Below are 22,640 nucleotides of genomic sequence, written 5' to 3'. Positions count from 1 at the left end.
GGTGCACATTTCTTGTGTGCCTGCTTGCGATATAGATACTCCAAAATGTATACCGGTTGCCAAATTACTACCAATATTGCCCACCCCTACATAGGCAGCTACTTATTCAAATGGCATAAATGATGACTTCGCAGAGCACTTTAAAATGTGAACCATCATAGCATTTTTTTTATTATTTTTAAATCCGACACCATTCATTCTCTAGTCAGAACCTCAATTCATTCCAAATCGATGAACCAAGGGGTGTGATGTAATTTAAAACAAAATCTAGCCAAAACAAAGTGTTTTAAAGTTTGTTTTGGTGGTTTGAAACAGCTCGCCAGCACAAACTTTCAGGGAAACTTCATTCCGGCTGCTAAACACCTTCTTACTGCCAGTAAGGCAGTAGGTGCGACCTGGAGCTCCACCTACTTTGATGCCGAGAGCTAATTCCCATCCAGTCAGTTGAGATCAGTCAACATGAACACACCAGCGTGTAGAGTCATTAACAAACTGCTGCAAACTTACCTTCATCTGTACAATAGTTTGCACAGAGACATTTTCCAAGAACGTATCATGCAATTTCTTTTGTTTAATTAGTATAGAAAAGGAATCAAATCTACAAATACTTTTAAGTGCCCATTTACTATGATGTTTGATATGCTGCTTTACTTAAGTTCCGTCTGCAGTGAAAGCCATTCACACATCTGCTCAAACTAAGATATGCCTATCATCATTCTTTTGTCTGTATTCTACCCATTTACACTGTTTTAGAAACCAATCTTTGCAGTAGTATCAGTATCATCATTAATTACAAAGATAAAGTGTAAACGGCAAATATTTTTGCAGCATATAGCGTGCCATGAATGCAAAAGGTAAACATTACAAATGACACATTATCTACTGCATATACATTACTTTTAAATCATCATCAAGTAGTAACAACAGCATATTTTACTGATCTTGTGTATTTTGTACTTATAGAATGAGGTATGAAGTCATTGATAACAATTTTTTCCCTTTTTCACAAAAATCAAGAGTTAAGACAAATCCCTGTGGCAAACCACTCCTTATTTTCACATGCAAATGAGCTTTGTGGAAAACTCTTCATTCTTGCCACAGGTTTGCCATAGAAGTGTTTGCCAGTAGTGGCAAATTGTCCATTAAAGCCAAAGGTTTGCTGCAGGTTCGCCACTACTCGTGAAAACGAATTTTTGGCAATAATTTGCAGGAAATTGCAAATGCATTTGCATGTAAAAATGTGGCAAATTTTCTGCAGGTTTTACAGGACTTTATAGTTTCATAAGGAATTTATTTACTGTTGTACATGTGGTCTTGTGCATCCTCATATTTAAATGTCCCTCTGCAGTGTGGCAGGAGTCTGAATGTTAGCAAACAGTATGTCGTTGTTCAGCTGTTTCGAACTTTCTTGCGAACTTTCTCAGCAGTCGTTTAACAGAAAGTGCTTTGTACATTTTATGGCAATCGTGGAGATTTCCATAAAATGTACAAAGCACTTTCTGTTTAACGACCACTGAGTGGTAATAACGTAATGTTAATTGCTTTTTTATATTGTTTTTGTACCAGATACATTCTGCTCTTATTGTAATAATAAATCCTATGATTTAAAAATATATTGTTCCCTTAAATAGAAGCAATCTAGATAGCTCCTTTTTGTCAGTTACTTGAGTGTAGTTAATTAATTTATCAAAAGAGTAAATTAACTTTAGTTTAACTATTTCAAAATATCAGTAGCTTAGTTTGGGAAGCTTCAGTTTCAAAGTAGCTTCTCGGCACCGCTGTTAAATTATGTATATTACGACGTGCAAAGCTGTCTTTCCACAATATCATGCAATATATGAGCACCCGGCACATATGCAAGTCATTCTTATTGTCATGTACTAGCTGAATGTCATTTCACCCCAAGATTAGGCTCAACTGTCGCACAATGCGGAGGAACAACTTTCTGGTGCTATTTCTGGTGCCCAGCTTCGTGACAAAAGCATCTGTCATGTCTTTATCATTCCCTGGGCTTATGAGAGGAGTTAATTAAAGCCAAGCTGTAGGTCCAGAGACTTACAGAGCACGATGAGTTTGACTGTGTTCCAGTAGTACTTCCCACCATTCTTAACCTTGCAGATGTATTCTCCAGAGTCAGTGAGCAAGAGGTCACTGATCATGAGTGAAGCGTCACCCTTCAGGAAGTCACCCGTCAGGGACAGCCGTCCCACCTCGCTCTCATTGGGGTCATAGATTCGACCCGCAAAGTATGTGATCACCTAGTGAGAGAGGCAAGGTGTTACAAATGAAACAAGGTGTATTAAAGTGATAGTTCACCTAACAGTTAAAATGATCACTCTCATGTTGTTCCAAACCTGTTTGACTTTCTGTCTTCCATGAAACACAAAGGGAGATGTTAGGCAGTATGTTAGGGACTGACAGCCTCTGTGGCATTTACTTTTATTGTATGAAAAAAGATGCAATGAAAGTGAGTAACTGCCAAACATCTCCTTTAGTGTTTCAGTGAAGAAAGAAAGTCATAAGGGTTTGGAACAACATTAGGGTGAGTAAATGATGACAGAATTTTCATGTTTCAGTGAAATATCCCTTTAAGCTTGTGAAATTTCCTGAGATGAGGACACAATTCAGTGTCATCTGCATTGAGTCACAGTCCACGCCTGCAGTCAGAGTCTGTCAAATTCTGAAGTCTTTGAGAATCAGGCTTTTTTTTTCTGGGTTATATTTGTCTTTTGGTGTCCACGATTCACTGGCTTCACTCAACAAAGCAATGGCAAATTTATTTTGCTTACAGAAACATCCCATTTTACTGATAAATGTTTTTGACTTGGATCTCAATGGGAGAGTTCACAACTGAGCATCAGTCAATTTAAAGGAATAGTTCAACTAAAAAATGAAAATTCTGTTATTATTTACTCTGATGTCACTGATGTCATTCCAAACCGTTATGCTGGTATTTTTTCTATGGAATCTAAAATTGTAACACAAAATTGTCACCAATGTTGGGTAATTTACTCAAAAATATAATTTCACTACACATTGTGAAACAAAAATTGTAATCAGATTACTTTACTGATTCCTTCTTTGAAAATTATTCACGCTAATTACTTTAATTCAAAATAATGTCTATATTTTCTCCTTGTTAATTTTTGTTGTCTCTTCAGCTGTCACAGAAACAGATGCACATATGAACATAATTTATATTTGAAATGTATTCTACATAAATGTAAGTGCAGTGTAGTTCTAGTGGGAAGACTAGCAGCTGTACATCATTGCACCATTAGCTGTGTAATTCCCAGCCAATCACATGTAAGCCATTGCTTTATAAGTCTGCTCACAATCTATCACATTGCTGTTTCAGTGTGTTAGCACGACAACCTCCACCACCCCACCACCACCAGTTGTGTCCCGTCCTGCAGAGGGGTAGACTCATCGCCCCTGCCTCCTATCTCCGGCAGGATATGACGGTTCCGAGTACAACTTCTTCGGACCGCCAGACGGGGCCTACGCCAAAGAGAGACATTAATTTTCTGTTTTATATTCATCAAATAAATGTAATCTTAAATTTCACTCAAGTCTGCGAGTCTTCCTGATATAAATAATATTATTTTAAGATTATATATTGAAAAGTAATTAACTTAACTGAAATTCAGTAACTGAAATCTGATTACAATATTGTAATGTGTTGCACCTTTTTTATGAAAATATATTTTGATTGCAGTAACCAATTACTTTGTAATCAGATTACACCCAACACTGATCGCCACAAAGGGTTCAAAGTGACCAGGTGCTGTCAAGCGCTAAAAAGCAGTGTATGTCTCAATGATGCCAAATCGGCATTGATTCTTGCACATAAAATAATTGAACGCAACATTTTTTAAATCTTGACATGAGCTTTGGGGGATGGCAAAATTATCAGTGAATAATGACTAACATTTTTGTCTTTTCCTCAAATGCTAGTTTTCAGAACATTTAAATATTGCACAAAAATCATATGGACTACTTTTGCAATTATTTCATAGTGCTTTTTCAGTATGGGGTTTTTGGTCCTTTTTGGAGTTTGACAGACATGGTAAATATGAACTGTTTTTGAGTGGAAATACCTACTTAAAGATTCTTCCAAAAATTCTACTTTTGTGTTCCACTGAAAAAATAAAAGCATAACAGTTTGGTATGACATGAGCATGAGTAAACAGTTTCAAAAAGTCTAAATATGACAAAATAACTATCTCTCTCACATTAACAGACTACATGTTTTGTCACATAGAAAAATAACTATAAAATATTTCGCCATTTGGCTAAAGGTAGGGGTCTGACCCTCTCTTGTCGGATATATATTGTGCCAGAAATGACTTCAGGGACTGGCTTGAGTTGTGGCCAGATTAAAATGTAAAACTTGTCCTGCGGCCAATTTCACATCATTAGATCATAAAAGTAATTGTTAGGGGCTTATACAAGGCAAACCAGTGACATATTAAAAGTAAGCAGTTTTTACGTGCTGATTATAGCACTGGTTGATGGTGCAGTTTACAGAAAGATAACCCTTCCCATCAAGTCAGAAAAAAGCACTGCACTGCAGATCAGGGACTCGGGTGAGCAACGAGCCACTGCAAAGGCCCACATCAGCAGCAGCGCAATGTCGCAGTGGCGGGAGATCAGAGACGTGCTCTCACCACTTTCTGTCGGGTGCTGGATTTATGCAGCATCCACTCGATGTCCAGTAGAGAAGTGTCGGCTTGCCACAGCTGATGGTGGCATGGCAATGTGGCATTGTCTCCGACTACCCTCTTCATCTCTGTCTGGCTGTTCACCTGAAGCACACTCAGCAATACTGAAGAGAGAGAGAGAGAGAGAGAGAGAGAGAGAGAGAAGAGGAAGTATTAAGGCCTGATGCCAGTGAGCAGTTAGGATGGCAGCATCACTGAAGGGATTTAGAGGTAGGTTGGAGGTTTAAGAGAGCGGTGTGAGATATCATGCAACCACTTTTGCGGAAGCTACTTTGAAACTATTGTTTGCCAAGCTACAAGCTACTCATAATTTAAAGCTCAACTACATTCAAGCAACGCTTTTGAAAAAGTAGTTAACTGTACTACAAGCTAACAAGTACTAACAAAAAGTAGCAAACTGCATCAAAACTAATAAAAGGAGAAATGTATTTTTTAAATACAGTTTAAAAACTATCCAATGACAAGATATACAGTATCTATACAATAACGAGAGCCATATTTGTATGGCACAAAACAATGAGGAATGAGGAAATAAACAATTTCCTTTAGGGTGATGGCATTAATGTACCATTCATTTTACCGATAACACTTTACAATAAGGTTGTATTTGTTAACATTAGTAAATGCACAAGATATTTTGACAGCTTTTATTAATCTTGCTTGATGAAAATTAAAAAAATTAAATCTTTCTTAGTTCATGTTATTTCTTAAAGGGATCATGATATTATTTGAATATGTTCCTTGAGATTCACTTATAATATTAGCGAGGTTTATTCCTCATTTTGACCCTTTGTCAGAAACGCTCGGTTTTAGTGCTGCTGCTTCTTAAAGACTTGACAGTAAACTCCCACTATTATGATTGCTCTCTCCTTGTTATCTCACTGCTCACTGCTACAAGGTGGAGCTATGGAGTAATAAGGTAAAGTAGAAGTTGATGTGTTGTTGTGGAGGCGGTGAGATGCATATGTTTATTTACAAAATTCAACACACCATAATTTAAATAAATAAGTCAAAAACTGTCATGAACATAATCATTTTAATAAATGTTGCTTTTTTCAAATATTTTTTCTAGAATGAATCAGACTTTCCAACACTACATATAGAGAAAGGTCAGTTTAAGAGAACATATTTCATTATTTCCAGAATTCAGTCTGCTGTAAATTGTGTGCTTAACACAATGTAATATTAAAAACAAAAATGCATCGCTACAAGTATTTTGAAAACAGCTGAAGTGCCGTAACACAATTCAAAATTGACCAGGTGTCATGGTCAGAGAGTCTCAGGACCCAAGCACAGAGTTTAAAAAACAAAGGATTTATTAATAACACAAAAAGGGCAAAAACAAACCAAAACTCCCACAAGGGGGAAAAATAAATATAAACTACCGTGTAGGGGAAAAAAGTAATCCAGGGCTGTGGCAGAAGTGCATGCCGCCAAGATGACGTAAGCGCGATGCACCCACGTCAATAACTGAAAGTACATGGAGTATGAGTGTCCGGATCCCGACACAGATTGAATCCGAACCAGACAGGAAGTCAGGATCCAGATACCATGCTCCGGACATGAAACAAGACAGACCGAAGAGTTGGAGATTTATTATGAGGGATTGTTTAAGGGCCCTTCAATTTACACCTACGTTAGACGTCTCGGGTGTGTTGCGTCATAAACATAAAATGTTTAGTTCACTGTGTCAAGTTAAATATAGTTTAATACTCAATCTTTAAACACATCTTGAGATCCCTTAGATCGCATTTGCTCTATTTCGAGTGTTTTGAACGCAAGAACGTAACGCATGTTTGTGTTGTTCTGCCTACTGAAGTGTTTTCTTTACTGTATAAACTGCGCATTGCTCATACAGCTGAAATTTCACTTGCTGCCCTCTGGAGTAAAGAGGTGTTACTACAAGCTTGCATCCTTATTATGGTCCGTGGGCATGCGATTAATTGCGTTAATTTTTTTAACGCGTTATTTTTTGTAAAATGAATCGCACTGAATAAACGCATTAAATCGACAGCCCTAATATATATATATATCATCTGTTGAAACAAATCGTCTTTAAAACCTGAACATTCTGTGTGAACGGCAGCCAACACTGCACATGACAGATGCACTGGTTCTGTTCAGGCTCCTACACAAGGGCACAAGGGCTCTCATCCAGAACTGAAAGAAAATGATTCAGGCGAAAGGCCAGAGGCTAAGCAGAGCTGCTCCATAGAGACGATCATTGTCATATTCTCAGATAATATACTGGAATTGGCTTTACAAGCTAAGCAGCCATTTTTCACACTGAACAGGAAATCAGCCCAATAACGCAAACAAGGGAATGGACTATTCAATATTTCTGAAAAGGAACATAGCCATTGTTCTGAATTTATTGAGGTTGACACCTTTTGACTCTGAATAGGCCATAGATAATATACGGCTGATAACATGGCCGTATTAAATCTGTTAAGTAATCAATTTCACACGAGCAAGAGTGTTGCTGTACTGAATATCAGCACAGCTGTGATTACCTGAATCTAATCAAAGTTAATATCAAGTAGCATACCTTGTATACACAATATGGAAGTAATATTGTATTTTTGCTCTGCTAACGAAAAGCAAGATCAACAATTGTGTGATCTTTTCACATTTCACATCCACATTCAGACTAGCAGCCAGATTAACTGTTGTATAATTTGGAATTGTTATTCCAAACCATCACTCACAACCTTTCCCATCATGACACATTTTCCACTCACCAAGCAATAAAAAGCTGCGGCTGTGTATAGAGTGGAAGTCCTGCAGCGATTTCTACTGTACTTCAACACCCTTTGCATTTGAACTTCTCTACATTAACACAGCGAGGCAGCTAAATGAAGGCCAAGCTAATTACTTCCCAGCATGCATTCTGATTACAGCAATAATGACCACACAGCCTGTGCACTGTTATGACAGCTACACAACTTTACACCTGAAGCGTATGCGACACCATTATGCTTTAAAAATCTAGATAAAGTGACACATATTATCAAGGATCTTTGTATTTTCAGGATTGGATTGAACATTTTACACATGTGTCATGTTTTGAACATACTACTGTATGTACTGCATACAGTTTTTAATTATACTTTTTTTTACTATATGTGAAACAGTGTGGCCATGCCATATATATATATATATATATATATATATATATATATATATATATATATATATATATATATATACAACATTAACATTTTAGAACATCAAAGGGACTTTTTGGACAAATTATTGTGCAAAAGCATGGTATTGGTATTAAATGGGTTAAAATGCAGGCCAGGAAAAAATGGGTTCTGACAGAAGCAGGTGAATTTCTGTGGTCCAGAGCTTTATTTATGGGACATGTTAGAGAAGATCAGAAAGAGAGGTTATTCTTCAAAGGATAAGATACGATCAAATAAATTCTCCAATAAATTTGCATTGCCTCACAGGATCATGGAAATCTGTCTTTGATATACAGTAAAATCAGAGAGATCTGACATTTGCTGCCTTGAAGTTAAGATTAAGAGAATGATATATACTCAAGAAGAGTAAAAGAGGTTTTAAAATAGTGTTGTGATGTGACATTAACTATTTAGACTATAAAATGACCAATGCCAGATCTCAGAATTCTGGTTGAAATAAAAGAGTAAAAATGTCATAAGATAGTATGAGTATTATGGTAGTTCCAAATATCATACTACCATAATATATGAGTATTATGTATTATATACAATTTCTGCAGAATATAGTACGTAAACTGTGCATAAATGTAATTTGTATATATATGCATAAAATACCTGGATAGGGAAGAACATTTGCCTAATTGTGCAGTATAAAATTGAGCACACTGCACTGGGTGTTGTGTCCGACCTGAGACATAAACATAGTTAACGTTTTTTTGGGGGGAAAACTCATTGATTTAGCTAACTCTAAGCCTCTACGTCAGTGATGACTGTCGGTCCCTAACCGTATGCCTGAAATCTCCTTTTGGCATTCCATGGAAGAACGAATGTCATACTGGTTTCAAACAACATGGGGGTGTGTAAATGACAGAATTTGGAATTTTGGCTAAACTTAGTTCCTTTAAGTTCTCCATTGGATTGAGACTTGGGATAAAGGGCCACGTTAAAGCCTGCGGAGCGAGAAAGGTTCAGCATTCATCTGTCATGTTCTTCCTCTCCTGGACTGCCATCGGCTACAGCTTGAGATTTTCAAGCCCCTTTTGGGGGGAAGGGGAGAGAAACAGGGGCTCATTAACAATAGGAACCAAGCAGCTTGGCTGAGATGCAACCGAAAGCTGGTGGAAAAGTAGATTTCTGTGAAGATGCCCTAGGGGGAGTTGTGCTCCAGTAAATTCTTCTCCCCATAGATCGCAGCTATTTTATTATAGAGCAGCCAATAGTACAACACATCCATACCCTTCAAACTGTCCAAAGTCATGGTACACGTCCTTCTTTGTCTTTACACTGGCACTCGGGCTTCACCATGGGAGAGAACTGTGATCTCACACCCAAAAGCCACCTCCACACTTCCAACAGGAAGAGGAAAACAGAAGGAAAAATTAAACTTGGTCTCATATAATCAAGTAATTATACCTTTACTTTACTTTTGCAAAATAATTTTTACATGGCTTGTTGTACATATCACAGCAGTTTCCTGGTGAAATGAACACTATTGCTACAACAATAACAATAAGTTCACCGACAACATTGTCAACATTTCACCTCGGAATAGGTCAAGTGGTGTTTCCAGGACATTTTAGGTGCCACATGGTTGTAATATTTAAGCAAAAACACAGAAGAGGTTATTAAAATTATGGTCAAGTGAAGTGCTTTAATACATTATTATTATTAGTATTATTATTATTCTATAATTTCATTGCATTTTTCTTTTTTTTTTTTATGGTAGTTTCTCACCTCTGGATAAGCAGTTTGCTACATGTCCCACTGTGATTTTAAACCCCATTAAAATAAATATATAGTCTGTATGTGCTGCACGCTTCTAAGGGCTCTGCTCACTGTCATCTACAACACACACACACACACACACACACACACACACACACACACACACACACACACACACCCAGAGCAAGTGTGATGCTCATGATGAGGTGCTTTCAGTGTACAAGCAGCCGGCTTCACACATTCATTTTGAGGCACGCAGCACATGCAAATGTAAATTTTAAATTACATTTTAAACCTTTTGCGGTTTAATAATCACACTTCAACATATCGAGATTTTAATTTGATTAATTGTGCATTCATTTTCATCCCAAATATGTCCAATTCCGTGACATTCCACAATTGTATAGCTAATACTATTTTTTCTGACTGGATTCAGTGATTTCATCTGTGTTTTCCGCATTGTAGACATCATAGGGCATGAGGTAGCGGCAGAATAAGCAGACTAATAAGCGAGAATTCTTGAAAATTAATTTACATAAAGGCCACATCACTACACTAGCACTTTAGGGTGTGAAATTAATATATATATATATATTTTTTAAATCGGCAGTCATTGTCTAAAGTTAAAAACTCGCATTTTTTTTGTAGTTAACACTGCAGCAGTTTTGGCACTGAAAAAATGTTTTTGTTAGTTTGTCGTAAGAGAAACTTTCCTTTCTAGGAAGGACGCAGAAAGTTTCACTTGAGAATTTGTTTGTCCACACTAAAAGTGAAAATGGTGTGTGAAGTCGCACAATAACAGACAATCATAACATCTTTGATTTTAAATATACAGTTAGGTGGAGCAGATTCTTTACCAATCAGACATCACTGTGGGTGAGGCTAACAAGCATAGATATATACGCTTGATATAAACCAACAAAATGCAGACCATATGTCATGTTGTTTAGTTGCTTGTTGTGGTTGCGGATGATTATGACAACAAATCACATTTACACTTGGGAGTTAAGGTTTGGAGTGGATAGGGTAAGTGTTAGCTTTTATAACTAATCATTTTATCTGAATTTTCAATTCAGTTAAATTTGTATAGCACTTTTTTAAAATAATGTATCCTATACTGTTCCAAAGCAGCTTTTCAGAAAATAAAAAATAGAAAAAGAAAATAGAAAAATTGCACTTCTCATTCACATATGACATTCTCTGAGGTTGTACTGTAACACACATGAGGAGTTGTTCATCTGATGCTTTGTGGAAATAAGAGAGTGTAACCATGAACCTGTCAGCGCAGTGGCCAAAGTGTGCCTGTATTTATTGCTGGGTCTCTGGACACTTGGTGTAATACAACACATATCTTTTGTCTTTTTTTATAGCTTGATGGAACCGAGACATAAAATACAGCTTTAATGTGTAGTGTCTCACTCTATAAGGATGTTCATATGAGAGACACCAGACTTTCATGTGTGATATTAAACTTTTAAACTGCATTGAGGGTAATATTTCAAGAGTAGCCCAAACCTTGACAGATAAATGCAGTTTAAATCAGCTTAAGATGAACCATGTGCTACACTGTACAGAAAAGCAAATTTATCCATATATTCTTGCCTTCTCTTTTCTTTCAAGCCCCAAAAAACACACAAACACACTCTATATATCACCAGAACACACACACACACACACACACACACACAAACCCCTTCCCGCCTCTTCCCGGTTATGTGTGCATTTACAGTTTCCAGCAAAGCTGAGTGGGCACAACAACAGACTTAAAAAAAAACAAAGAGCAGTTTGCCTTGTCCAATTTTCTTGATTCTTGTCCCACTTTGCTGGCAAAAACTGCCCTCATCACTCTAAAGTCTACAATGAAGCCTCTCTGAAAACTGGAGGACAAGAATAACTGGATTTTTATTTTGTGGCAGCAGATCTCTACCGACTGCACCTTTAAATCTTTTTTTTTGGTTTGTTTATTAAGCCATACGAACTTTGTTCGTACCAATATTTCTCAATCAAACACTATTTTGCATCTGCATAAACACTATTCTGCATCTGGCCTGCCAGTATGAGGTTAGGAATGTTTCCCTCCCATTAAAACCCAAGCCTTCCTTACCAGTGACTGTAGGCGACACTTTGATGGCAGGAAGCATTCTCTAATCCTTTCCTGCTCAAGAATTCAGCTCATGGCATCAACACGCTTGAACGCTACCTGATGCCCTGGTACCCGCTATGCTGCCATCCAAACCACAGGGTGCTTGGTATATGAGAAGAAAAGAGGGCACAATAAAATACCATCTTGAGGCAAGGATTCCACTGACTTTTCTCTTTAGTTTTCAGCTTTGCCTCCAGAAGGCTGATGAGCATCTCATTTGAATTCAAGGCGTTTAAGCGGGCAATGACACTCTTGTGAAAAAGGCTCATTATCTCTAGCTGAACGCCGCATGCGTCAATCACTCTGGGTGACACACGCAGAGAAAACAACAAGATCATCTGTCTCACCGTTAGTACACGCCGAACGCAATGTGACAAGGAACACAGAGAACTGAGCATAAATAGGAGTTTTATAATCAAACTTGTGGTGTATGGAGCAGCTCTACGGGTTAGTTAACCTGTCAGTGTTTATGCACTTCTTTTTGTTCAAACAAATATTCCCCTGATGGTGCTAGCACATGTTTGATTCTGTCCTGCAACATGTAAAGTAAAATAAATCTGACACTCTGGCCTTCATTGTATTTCCCCCCTCTCTCCCCCAATAATTTCCTGTCCCCTCCACTAACACAAAAAATACTATGGTATTACTTTGTTTTTTGACCTGGTTATGCCAAATATTTAGGACATTATAACATTGTATTGCCGTATTCTTTTGACATGTATCATGGCAAAATCATGCTTTTAGATTTGTACCATGATAATATCATGTTTCATTTTAGACTTGATACCATGGTAATACTTTGTTTTTTGGACTTGTACCATGACAATACCATAGTTTTTAGATATGTACATGTACCAAGGTAAATACCATGTTTTTTGGATTTGATACCTTGGTAATAATATTAAAAAAAAATATATTACCTGTTACCATGTCAATAACATATTTTTAATTCTCTCTGTGTGGCACCTGCCATAGAATGCCACAATTTTCACTATTTGCACAGTCTGGTGGAAACAAATCCATTTACGACAAACTGTGCCCTAAGGTGTTGCTGTGACAGTCCAGTGTGTAAATATGGTGTAGATGTGTTCTTTATTTTCTGTTAAAATGTGTGTATTATTTGAGCTAGAAAGTTGTTGAAATCATCGTTGAGGGTTTGTTGACATTACATCGTCATGGTAACGAAGTTGTAAAATTGTCTATATATGTACACAGAAAAGTTTAAGTACACCGAAAGGAACGGCGGAGTGGGTCCAGTGCCACTGCCCGGCGTATCTGGATGAGGACCATATGGCTGCTTATTCAGGGGGCGGCGAGCCCTCTTCTTCTTCATCTTCTCTCTCTCTCTCTCTCTCTCTCCCTCTCTCTCTCCTCCCTCCCCCTCTCCTTCCCCCATCCTGTTCTTGTTCCCTGGAAACTGGGAATTATATCCCCAAAACTGGTTCCCCGGTTCCATGGACCGTTCAACCCACCAGTTTGCTATAACCCTCTCCACTCTCCCCGACAGGCTGGTGAATCCGCTGCTGCGGGTGTGGGTGTTAAGTCAGGGCCGGTCTGCTGGAACTGTAGGGAACCTGGGCATTTCTAGGACTGATGCCCCACAATAGAGGTGGAGAAATTTGTTTGGATCCCCGACATGCCACTGGCCACCCCTGATCAAGCAGAAGCACCTTGGATAACTCTGAGTATTAAGGGGGAACATACAAAGCCTGGGTGGATTCAGGTTGTAATCAAACCTCCATTCACCAAAGCTTGGTTCAATCTGATGCTTTGGATACAAGCCGGTGGGTGAAGGTAAGGTGTGTGGACAGGGATATTCAAAATTACCCTGTAGTGACAATCCTTTTTCAATTTCGGGTACAAAAGCATAGTGTCGAGGCTGCGGTTATTCCCCACCTCACCCATCCACTAATCTTGGGTACGAATTGGCCGGCATTTACCACTTTGATAAGGGGAAAGTGTGTGGATGGTCCTGCAACAAAAAGTTTTGGTGTGTGGTGTGAGAGTCGCTGGCTGGGGAGGAGGTGCCAGGGCCGTCTATGTCAGCTCCACGTCAGGAGGATATAAGGGAGGGGGAGGTCTTGGCTTCCCCAGCCCTTAGAACATGGGATTTCCCGCCAGGAAATGTTATTCCAGACGGCTTATTATAAACCGATGGCGGGTCACTTTGGGCAGGAAAAGACATTGAACATCTAATGGCCCGTTTCTACTGGCCGGGCATTAGTGGGGATGTTAGCAGCTGGTGAATCTGCCGGCAAACCCAAGAGTGCCATTGCGCCCCTTCCTTTAATCGAGGTCCCCTTCGTAAGAATCGGTATGGACCTCGCCGAGCCATTAGAGTGGACGGCACGTGGACATCGCTTTGTATTGTTCTGGTGGACTATGTAATGCGATATCTGGAAGTAATGCCTCTGCGCAACATTTCAAAGTGAAGTGTTGCTGAGGCACTCTTCAGAATTATCTCCTGAGAGGGGATTCCGAAAGAAATCCTCACTGATCAGGGCACTGCTTTTATGTCACGTACACTACTCGAACTGTACGAATTATTGGGGATTAAATTGAAAGCATTTACCACCCCCACCCGCAAGCCTCCACAAGGTTCTCTCCATTTTAATTACAGTATGGACTTCGACCGCATGGCGTGCTTGACGTCTTATGTGAAAATTGGGAGTAGGTCCCTTCAAACAGCAAAAACTAAATTCTATACGTTCTTGACCTGAGAGCAAAACTCCACACACTAGGGCAATTAACACATGAGAATTTGCTCCAGGCTCAAGAACGTCAAAGCTGGCTGTTTAATATGGGTACTCGGTTATGGGGATTTACACCTGGAGATAATGTGCTCCCCACGTCAAGCTCTAAATTACTCGGCAAGTGGCAAAGACCCTTTGAGGTCACACAGCGATTTGGGGAATTCGATTATGAGGTGAAACTAATGGATCGAATTCACCTCTAACAGCTGTTTTGTGTTGCAGTGAGAGCTGTAGGAGGTTAAAAGGGCAGTCCAGACCGCCGGAGGAGAGAGAGAGAGAGAGAGAGAGAGAGAGAGAGAGATGCATGCAAGCAGAGTTGATCTATGAGTTTGTGTGTTGTGCTGAAAAGTACACTGTTTGTGTAAGGCTGCAAAGTGCATGAAATAAAGTATTTTCATTGGACATTTTACACGGCCCTCGCTTCCTCCTTAACAAAGAAAGCTAGAGACCTATCACAATGTACCATGTTAATACCATGTTTTTTGGACATGTTCCATGGAAATACCATATTAGTTTCTATTTATAAGTACCATGGCAATAAAATGTTTTTTGGACATGATCCCATGGCAATACAATCTTCTTTTTCTGACCTGTTACAGATACAGTTACTGTACCACTCCATTCGAATTAATATGGCACTGCATCCTTCCTGGGATCCATAATCAAAAGTATAACCCTTATGACCTACAGTACATGTCCATCAGAGAATTTCTTCCACTGCTGAACCTCCACAAGAAGCTGCCATCTTTCCTGACAGCTCACTGTTCGCATTTGAGCTTTTCTTTCAAACGAACACATACAGCTGACAGCAGATAAAGACACATATAGACACACAGACACACACACATACTGTAAGTGCTGTCATGTTTTTCTTTAATGAGATGATCTTGTAGAGAGCTGCTGCACTGCAGAGCAGATCCCTGTGGATCAACCGTCTCACCACAAAACCAGCACGAAGCGCTACATTATTGACTCAAGCATATGCAAAATTTCACACAACTGGATTGATAAGACCTATGTTTAATTTTAGGAATACAGTAGCACCTCACTCCCTGAGCAGATCGAACAAACCCTTGAGGACAGAGAAACCAGCAGTCATTCTGTACTCCAGAAGATGAAAGGCAAAAGAATGAATGAAAAGGAAAGATTTATCACAAGAGAAGTTGGATCGCTGGACTCGGCTGTCTCTCTCTCCACCTGGTCTAAATCCACCACAGGATCAAAGTCCTGAAGGGACACCTGACTCCTGATGTATCTGTCAACATCATATCAGCAGAATTGTTACTTCTCGCTTTTACTCACTACACCAACCCTTGAGTTTAAAGGAATAGTGAGTCAAAAAATTTGAATTCTGTCACTATTTATATAATCTCAGAAAAAGAATGTATACACAGCTCTTTTCAATGCAATGACAGTCCATGCCATTTTGTGAGGAACACACCCAAATTGAAGTCGATATTCACTGAAAAACTAACATTTAATTCTGTTACACATATTCAAACTTGTGCATAACGTTCAGATACATTGCACACAAGAACTGATGCTGTTTGGTGTCTAAAAGTGTCTAAGGCCATATCCACACTTACATGCTTTCGTTTGAAAACTCAGTTTCTTTAAATCATCATTTTCCAAAGCATGCAGTAATGGAAAGCATTTTCAAAATGCAAAATTTTCGGTGGAGGAAAACACTGTTCTAGTACAGATGAGCACAAATTATATTTCTGTTCCATGTAAAAATAACAACATATGAGTTTGGAATGACAACAGTACTGTATATAATAACTAGGGCTGTTGATTTAACGGCGATTAATTTTATTAAAAATAACGTATTAAAAATATGAACGCAATTAATCGCAATACCCCCGGATTGTAATAAGGAAGATTCCTGAGAAATGCAAGCTTGTAGTACCACCTGTTTACTCCAGAGGGCAGTAATTGACATTTCAGCTGTGTGGCAACGCGAAGTTTATACAGTGAAGAAAACAACCAGACAGCACAAAACAGACATTCGTTACGTTCTTGCGTTCAAAACATTCGATGGAGCGCAAATTCTAACTAAGGGATCTCAAGATGTTTTCTAAGTATCAAACTATATTTAACATGACACAGAGACCTAAACATTTTATGTTTATGACGCAACGCACCCGAGACGCTACACAAGCATGTCTGATGCTTGTTGAAATTGACGGGTCCTTAAACAAGCCCTCATAATAAATCTCCAACTGATTGACAAATTCACTTGTGAAATGGATTGCTGTGAACTGTATGCTAATGATTGGCTTATGATCAATAATATGGTAGTAAACAATACATTGTGTTCTAAAGCCGCTTTTTGTATGGCCTTATCAATGATGAACTCTTCTGCCACAAGAATGAAATGCATTTTAATTATCTGAATATATATATAATTTTTTAATATTTAAAGATAACTAAATATATTTATTTAATCATTATATATTGAATTATTGTTATATGAGGGGCTTTCTCTGCTAATATTTGTATATGCAAAATGCGATTAATTAATCGGGACATCACGTAATTAATTCGATTAAAAATTGTAATCGATTGACAGCCCTAATAATAACATAATACAATTTTTTCAGGTGAACTATTCCTTTAAAACCATTCAATCAAGTTTTCTCTCTTTTGGGATGGCTCCTCTCCAAGAGACAACGCAATTGTGTTTCAGTCAATAACGATAACACCTTTACCACATAAATCCCAAAATCAATGGCTAAACATATCTATCAATGCAGGACACAAACATTCATCCAGAATCCAAGTGTAAACAAAAGAGCAGATGAGATTCACTCCTGTTTTGCCATAAACGTGATCCCGGGCTACAGTTCGCCATTGACCTGCTCAGATCAATACTATAATACACTTTTTATCCCACCACATCCATTTTGCTGTAATTTGCAACTTTCGTGCACATTAGGTAGAAAATCTAGCTGACTGCGGCGGAGAGCGGAAGAAGGAAAATGCATCTTTGTCTTCCCGAATCCACTGCTGACTGCTCACACAAACGGAACACAAAGCTAAATGATCACAACCCTCTTGGCCTTGTCTTCCTTTCATCTAAGGTAATTTAAAGGGATGGTTCACCCAGAAATGACAATTCTTTCATCACCTCGCCCTCATGTTGGCGATTCTCTTCCGCTACATCTTTTTTCCATCCAATGAAATTTAATGGCAACAGAGGCTAACATTCGTCCTTATACAGTATCTACTTTTGTGTTCCATGTAAGTCATTTGGGTAAGAAAATGATGACAGCATTTTTTTGGAGGGGGCGAACTATTCCTTTAATATGCATATAACTTGACTAATTGTAATGAAAGACCTTAGTCTAAACTGTTTTGCTATAAAGTTGCTGGTACACACAATAAAACAAACAGTGGTTTGGATCATCTGGTAAGAAGGGCTTCAACATGCAGTTTGTGATGCGAGGAATGACAGATGCTCTTAAAAGCGTGCGGCACAGGCAACCACTTCAGTAAAAAAAACAATTTGTCTTGTGCTTTTCACTAGCGTGGCAGCAAGGCCAGCCACAGCTTTCTGGGTGCATTTAGAAAGAGTGATGTGGAAACGACCCAACTGCTGAATGTTCAACATTCCACGTTAATTAAAAACAGGCTTTCATTGCGCTTATTTGTCCACTGGAGCACTCAAGAAAAGAATTAAAGGAGTTGTTTGCCCAAAAGTAAAAATGCTGTCATCATTTACTCCAAACCTGTATTAATTGTATTCTTCCATGCAACACAAAAAGGAGATGTTAGAGAGAGTGTTAACCTCGAAAGTGCTGTGAAAGTGAATGGTGACTGAGACTAACATTCTACATAAGATCTCTGCCTGCTCATGGAAGAAAGAAAGTAATTTGGGCTGTAACAACATGAGGGTAAGTACATGACAGAATTTTCCAGTTTGGGTGAACTATCGCTTTAAAGTAAATGCAAGGCTGCTTTTTTCAAAGCAGCAAATGTAACTCTTCCAGGCTTAGTCAGCAGACAAGTAATGAGACATTAATCAGATGTGAAGAGTGTTCTGACAGGATGACATCATCAGCCATGTCGTTCTTTTGTAAACAGATACGCTGCTCTGCTGGGGTAAATTTCAGGTCACTACTCTCTGCTTGTATTTGCGATAACTTCGCCTTTAAAAACACATCTATTCTACACTATGGTGTCACATGTTTTACATGATCATATTCCATCCTCTCTCTGGCTGTTTTTGCAACTGTAACTTTAAAGTAGCAAGAAACGCCATTTGCAGCCCATTTTACTTCTGTAATCTGACATATTTCAGAGTGAAACAGGAAATTCAACAAGAAAAAAAAAGTAGGGCGGGAATTGATTTTATCCATCTGGAATGGATTGGATAATGAAGTTCAGAAGCGGAGGGATTAAAAATAAGAGGGCTTGGTGACGTCAGCCTAAAGTAAAGTCACAAAAACATTTTTATTTTTCCTTTGGAACAACGTGAACCAATTATTTATTCACAGTAAGACCAGGAATATGTATGAACCCTTAGTTGTGTTCCGGGCATTTTGACCTGGACGATGAAGTCTTTGGACTTGTGCACACACACACAACACACACACAACTTGTGTTTAGCGCCCTTTTGTGCTACACTCTTTGAGGAATATTTCAAGATCTACTTATCATATTATGTTGCATTTGGGCTTTTTTGGATCAGGATTGTTGGCTGTAAGTTATGATATGTCATTGCCTATGTTATATGAAAGTTTTTGAAATAAGGAAAAATGTGACAAAAATATTCAAAAATATTTAAAAGAACAGTTTAACCTAAAATAAAAATTCCATTAAAATTTTCTCTAATTTCGCTCCAAACCCGTTTGACATTCTTGGAATGCATTTTGTATGCATTTTTTAACACCATAAAAATATAGTATAAACTTCATTGCTTCTCATCATGTCTCATGACCAAACACCCAAGATGCAAAGAGAACCAATGAGGTCTGATGTTGTCGACCTAGCTGCCATATTTGTTTTTAAACACTTTATTAATATAATCTGATTTGAGAGTGAATAAAATCTTAAATGTAATTCTGTTTATCACACATTGCTTTAGAGGACTTGCAATATAATGCATGATTATTACACTGTGATTTTATGGTGATCTTTTGTCCTTTTTGAAGCTTTACATATAAAAGTCAGGAAGGTTAGGATATTGGAGAATAAGGTGGAATTGGTGAGGAGGCGGAATCCCGGAAGAATTGTCTGCGCTAAGAGGCTGCTTATACAGTATATGCTAGTGGCATGATTGACAGGTCTGTATGATCGGGCTCCTCCTGAACTTTCATAAAAATAATTAATGTGAAGACTTTTTTACAAATTCACCTTTTTTGTTTCAAGGAAGAAAGTCAAATGTGTTTGAAACAACATGAGTGAAATTTACATGAGTGAGTAAATGATGACAGAATTTACATTTTTTGGTGAACTATCCCTTTAAAGAACAATAAAACCGTAGTCCATTTTCAAACTTTATCTCACATCAGCGGGATCATGACCTCGTTTGTCCCTCAGGTAAGCAGCTCATAGCACAATCCGCTCCACATGTGAAGGGTCCAAAATGAGCTGGGTGAGGCGCAGGGAGCTTGGAAGTAGATGAATGAAGCTCTCATGTAAAGCCCTAGCTGGGCTAGTGTTTCAGCCGCTGCACCTAGATTAAAACAATATGTGAGGAAAGTGGGCCAGATGCTCTCCTTCCTCCAGGGCACTCGCTTGAATACAGCTCTAAAAAAAAAACACCTTTTACCTTCTCCACAGAGCAGTTAGAATTGAGATGTGAAAAGCTATTCCAGTTTGTTCAATCACCTTTCCTGTAAATGTGGGTTACAGTAGACAAGGTACGCAGAAATTCACAGTAAAAAGACACATTTAGACATTTAAAGGAATAGTCCACCTAAAAAATACAATTCTGTGTCTTACGAAACCTGTATGACTTTTGCTTCCGTGGAACAAAAAAGGAGATGTTAAAAAGAATGAAGGAAGACAGCAGCTCTCTTCTTTCATTCTTCTTAACATCTCCTTTATTGTTCCACGGAAGAAATAAAGTCATACGGGTTTGGAGCATTTTTTTGGGTGAACTATCCCTTTAAGTGATGAAAGTGCTGATCGTGTGTATTGTGAGAATAAGTGAAGCCATTAGAGGTGTGATCGTTATCCATCCATCTTCGGCCTCACCATGATGAAAACAAACGTCTTCATCTCCATTCATCATCAAATCCACAGCTGCAAGATGATGGCAAAGTGCTTGAAACATTATAAGCCATCAAGTGAAATCAGTCCAGAAACAATTTCAACTCTGATTCTTCGCTTACACACAACAGAGTATAAAAACTCATCTGTGCTTGGACATGCTGAGAGCTTTTGTTGCTATAAATAAGAATGAAGGACCGTGTATGTACAAAACAGAACACAGATAAAAAGCGTAGAGGCCAGTCTTTTAAAGGAATAGTTCATCCAAAAATGAATGCAAAAAGAGGATTAGGAGTTCCCATACAATAAATGTGAATGAGGATGCAGGCTGCCAAGTTCAAAATGACAAAAAAGCTCCGTAAAATGATCATAACAGTAGTCCATATGACTTGTGTGCTACATTTCTAAAGCAGTGGTTCTCAACTGGTTTTGCTTCGGGACCCAGATTTTACATTGGAAATGAAGTGGCGACTCAACTTAATTTAATGTATCCTGGGTTGCATTTCCTTTTATCTTGATTAGTTTGTTCGTGGTTTTCAAGTATAATGGCATGCATCAAGTGACATTATTTATGATATTGATTTCAACATCAAAATAAAGTTTTCTTTCCCCCCTTTTAAAAATTGAAGAGCAAATGTATTTATATAAGCCCATTATCATCCGTTTGTTTCCTTATTTCAAACACCATTCAAACAGAACATACATATTACACAGGAGGAAAGGGTCCTCATTACCATAGTAAGATCAATGTACATATCTACTCTTAAATAATAATAATAGTAATAATATCAATTAATTATAGTATTTATGAGAAAACAGCAATTGTCACTGTTGATATAAAAATGAGGTCTAATAGATTCTGCCTATACATTATTTCATATCAAACCAGACAATTTCTTCTAAATATACACTGTCAGAAAAAAAGGGTGTGGTCGGGGTCCATTTGTGATCACATAGGGTACAGCTTATGTGGTTGTACCCTCACTGGGTCAAAGTTACACCTTAAGGTACTAATATGTACCCTTTAGGGATAGATCATGTACAAATACATTTCTCTCGATCACCATGTATGTACCATTTCCCCCAAAAGAGGCACAAAATACTGTGATCAAATGATTTGCCTGGTGGGGGATGGGGTGGGTCAAGGCTGCCAAAGCAAAACCCTTCAAGAGCATGAAATGATTCAATAAAGATAATTCAATGAACACGAAACTGAAAATCAGAAATTAAGGAGTGGTTGTGGCGTAGTGGGCTAAAGCACAGAAATGGTAAGCAGAAGGTTGCTGGTTCGATTCCCACTGCCACCACCATTGTGTTCTTGAGCAAGGCACTTAACTCCAGGTTGCTCCGGTAGATTGTCCCTGTAATAAGTGCACTGTAAGTCGCTTTGGATAAAAGCGTCTGCCAAATGCATAAATGTAAATTATGTTTTTTTGTTAGGTTTAGAAACAAATCCATGTTATCCATATAAAATAAACGAGCTGTTTCTTTACATACAATCATTAAACTTTGGATTGTTTGGACATTTATACGTTTTTGTAGGAAGTAATTTTCGTTGACAGGGCCATTGATGTGTTCGCGTACTAACCATATTTAAACATATTGTTTTCCTATTTCAGTTACGTACTGAATAATGGATGAGGGACCATTGAATTATTGACAATTATTGCACACACCTGTATTTGTAATCACGTTGTGGCTGTTACGCCTCAGGTTTGCATACACTTTTAATAATTCGAAATTCAAGTAAATCATTCCACATATACCAAAGCTACTACACCTCAAGTCGTTTTTAGTCATATTTCTTAATTTAAACGCTTTAGTTTATTGGACTGCTTTCTTGCGCCACGTATTGAGCATGTAACTGCACGTGTCCACTAGCGCGAAA

The 22,640-nt window shown here is 38.2% G+C and overlaps 1 protein-coding gene across 1 annotated transcript in view; it reads right to left on the bottom strand.

The window, feature by feature from the left end:
* Positions 1-22,640, bottom strand: part of LOC127635658 (CXADR-like membrane protein) — a 75,904-nt gene that overhangs the window by 14,946 nt on the left and 38,318 nt on the right. The window contains exons 2-3 of the mRNA XM_052115843.1: positions 4,671-4,828; positions 2,060-2,258 (exon numbers count right to left, since the gene is read on the bottom strand). Coding sequence (XP_051971803.1) covers positions 2,060-2,258; positions 4,671-4,828 — 357 coding nt within the window. The remainder of the gene's footprint in view (positions 1-2,059; positions 2,259-4,670; positions 4,829-22,640) is intronic.

This window comes from Xyrauchen texanus, chromosome 43 (assembly GCF_025860055.1).
Source record: "Xyrauchen texanus isolate HMW12.3.18 chromosome 43, RBS_HiC_50CHRs, whole genome shotgun sequence".
Classification (NCBI taxonomy): domain Eukaryota; kingdom Metazoa; phylum Chordata; class Actinopteri; order Cypriniformes; family Catostomidae; genus Xyrauchen; species Xyrauchen texanus.
The sequence above is the reverse complement of the archived record's forward strand: the minus strand, read 5'-3'. Positions and strand labels throughout refer to the sequence as shown.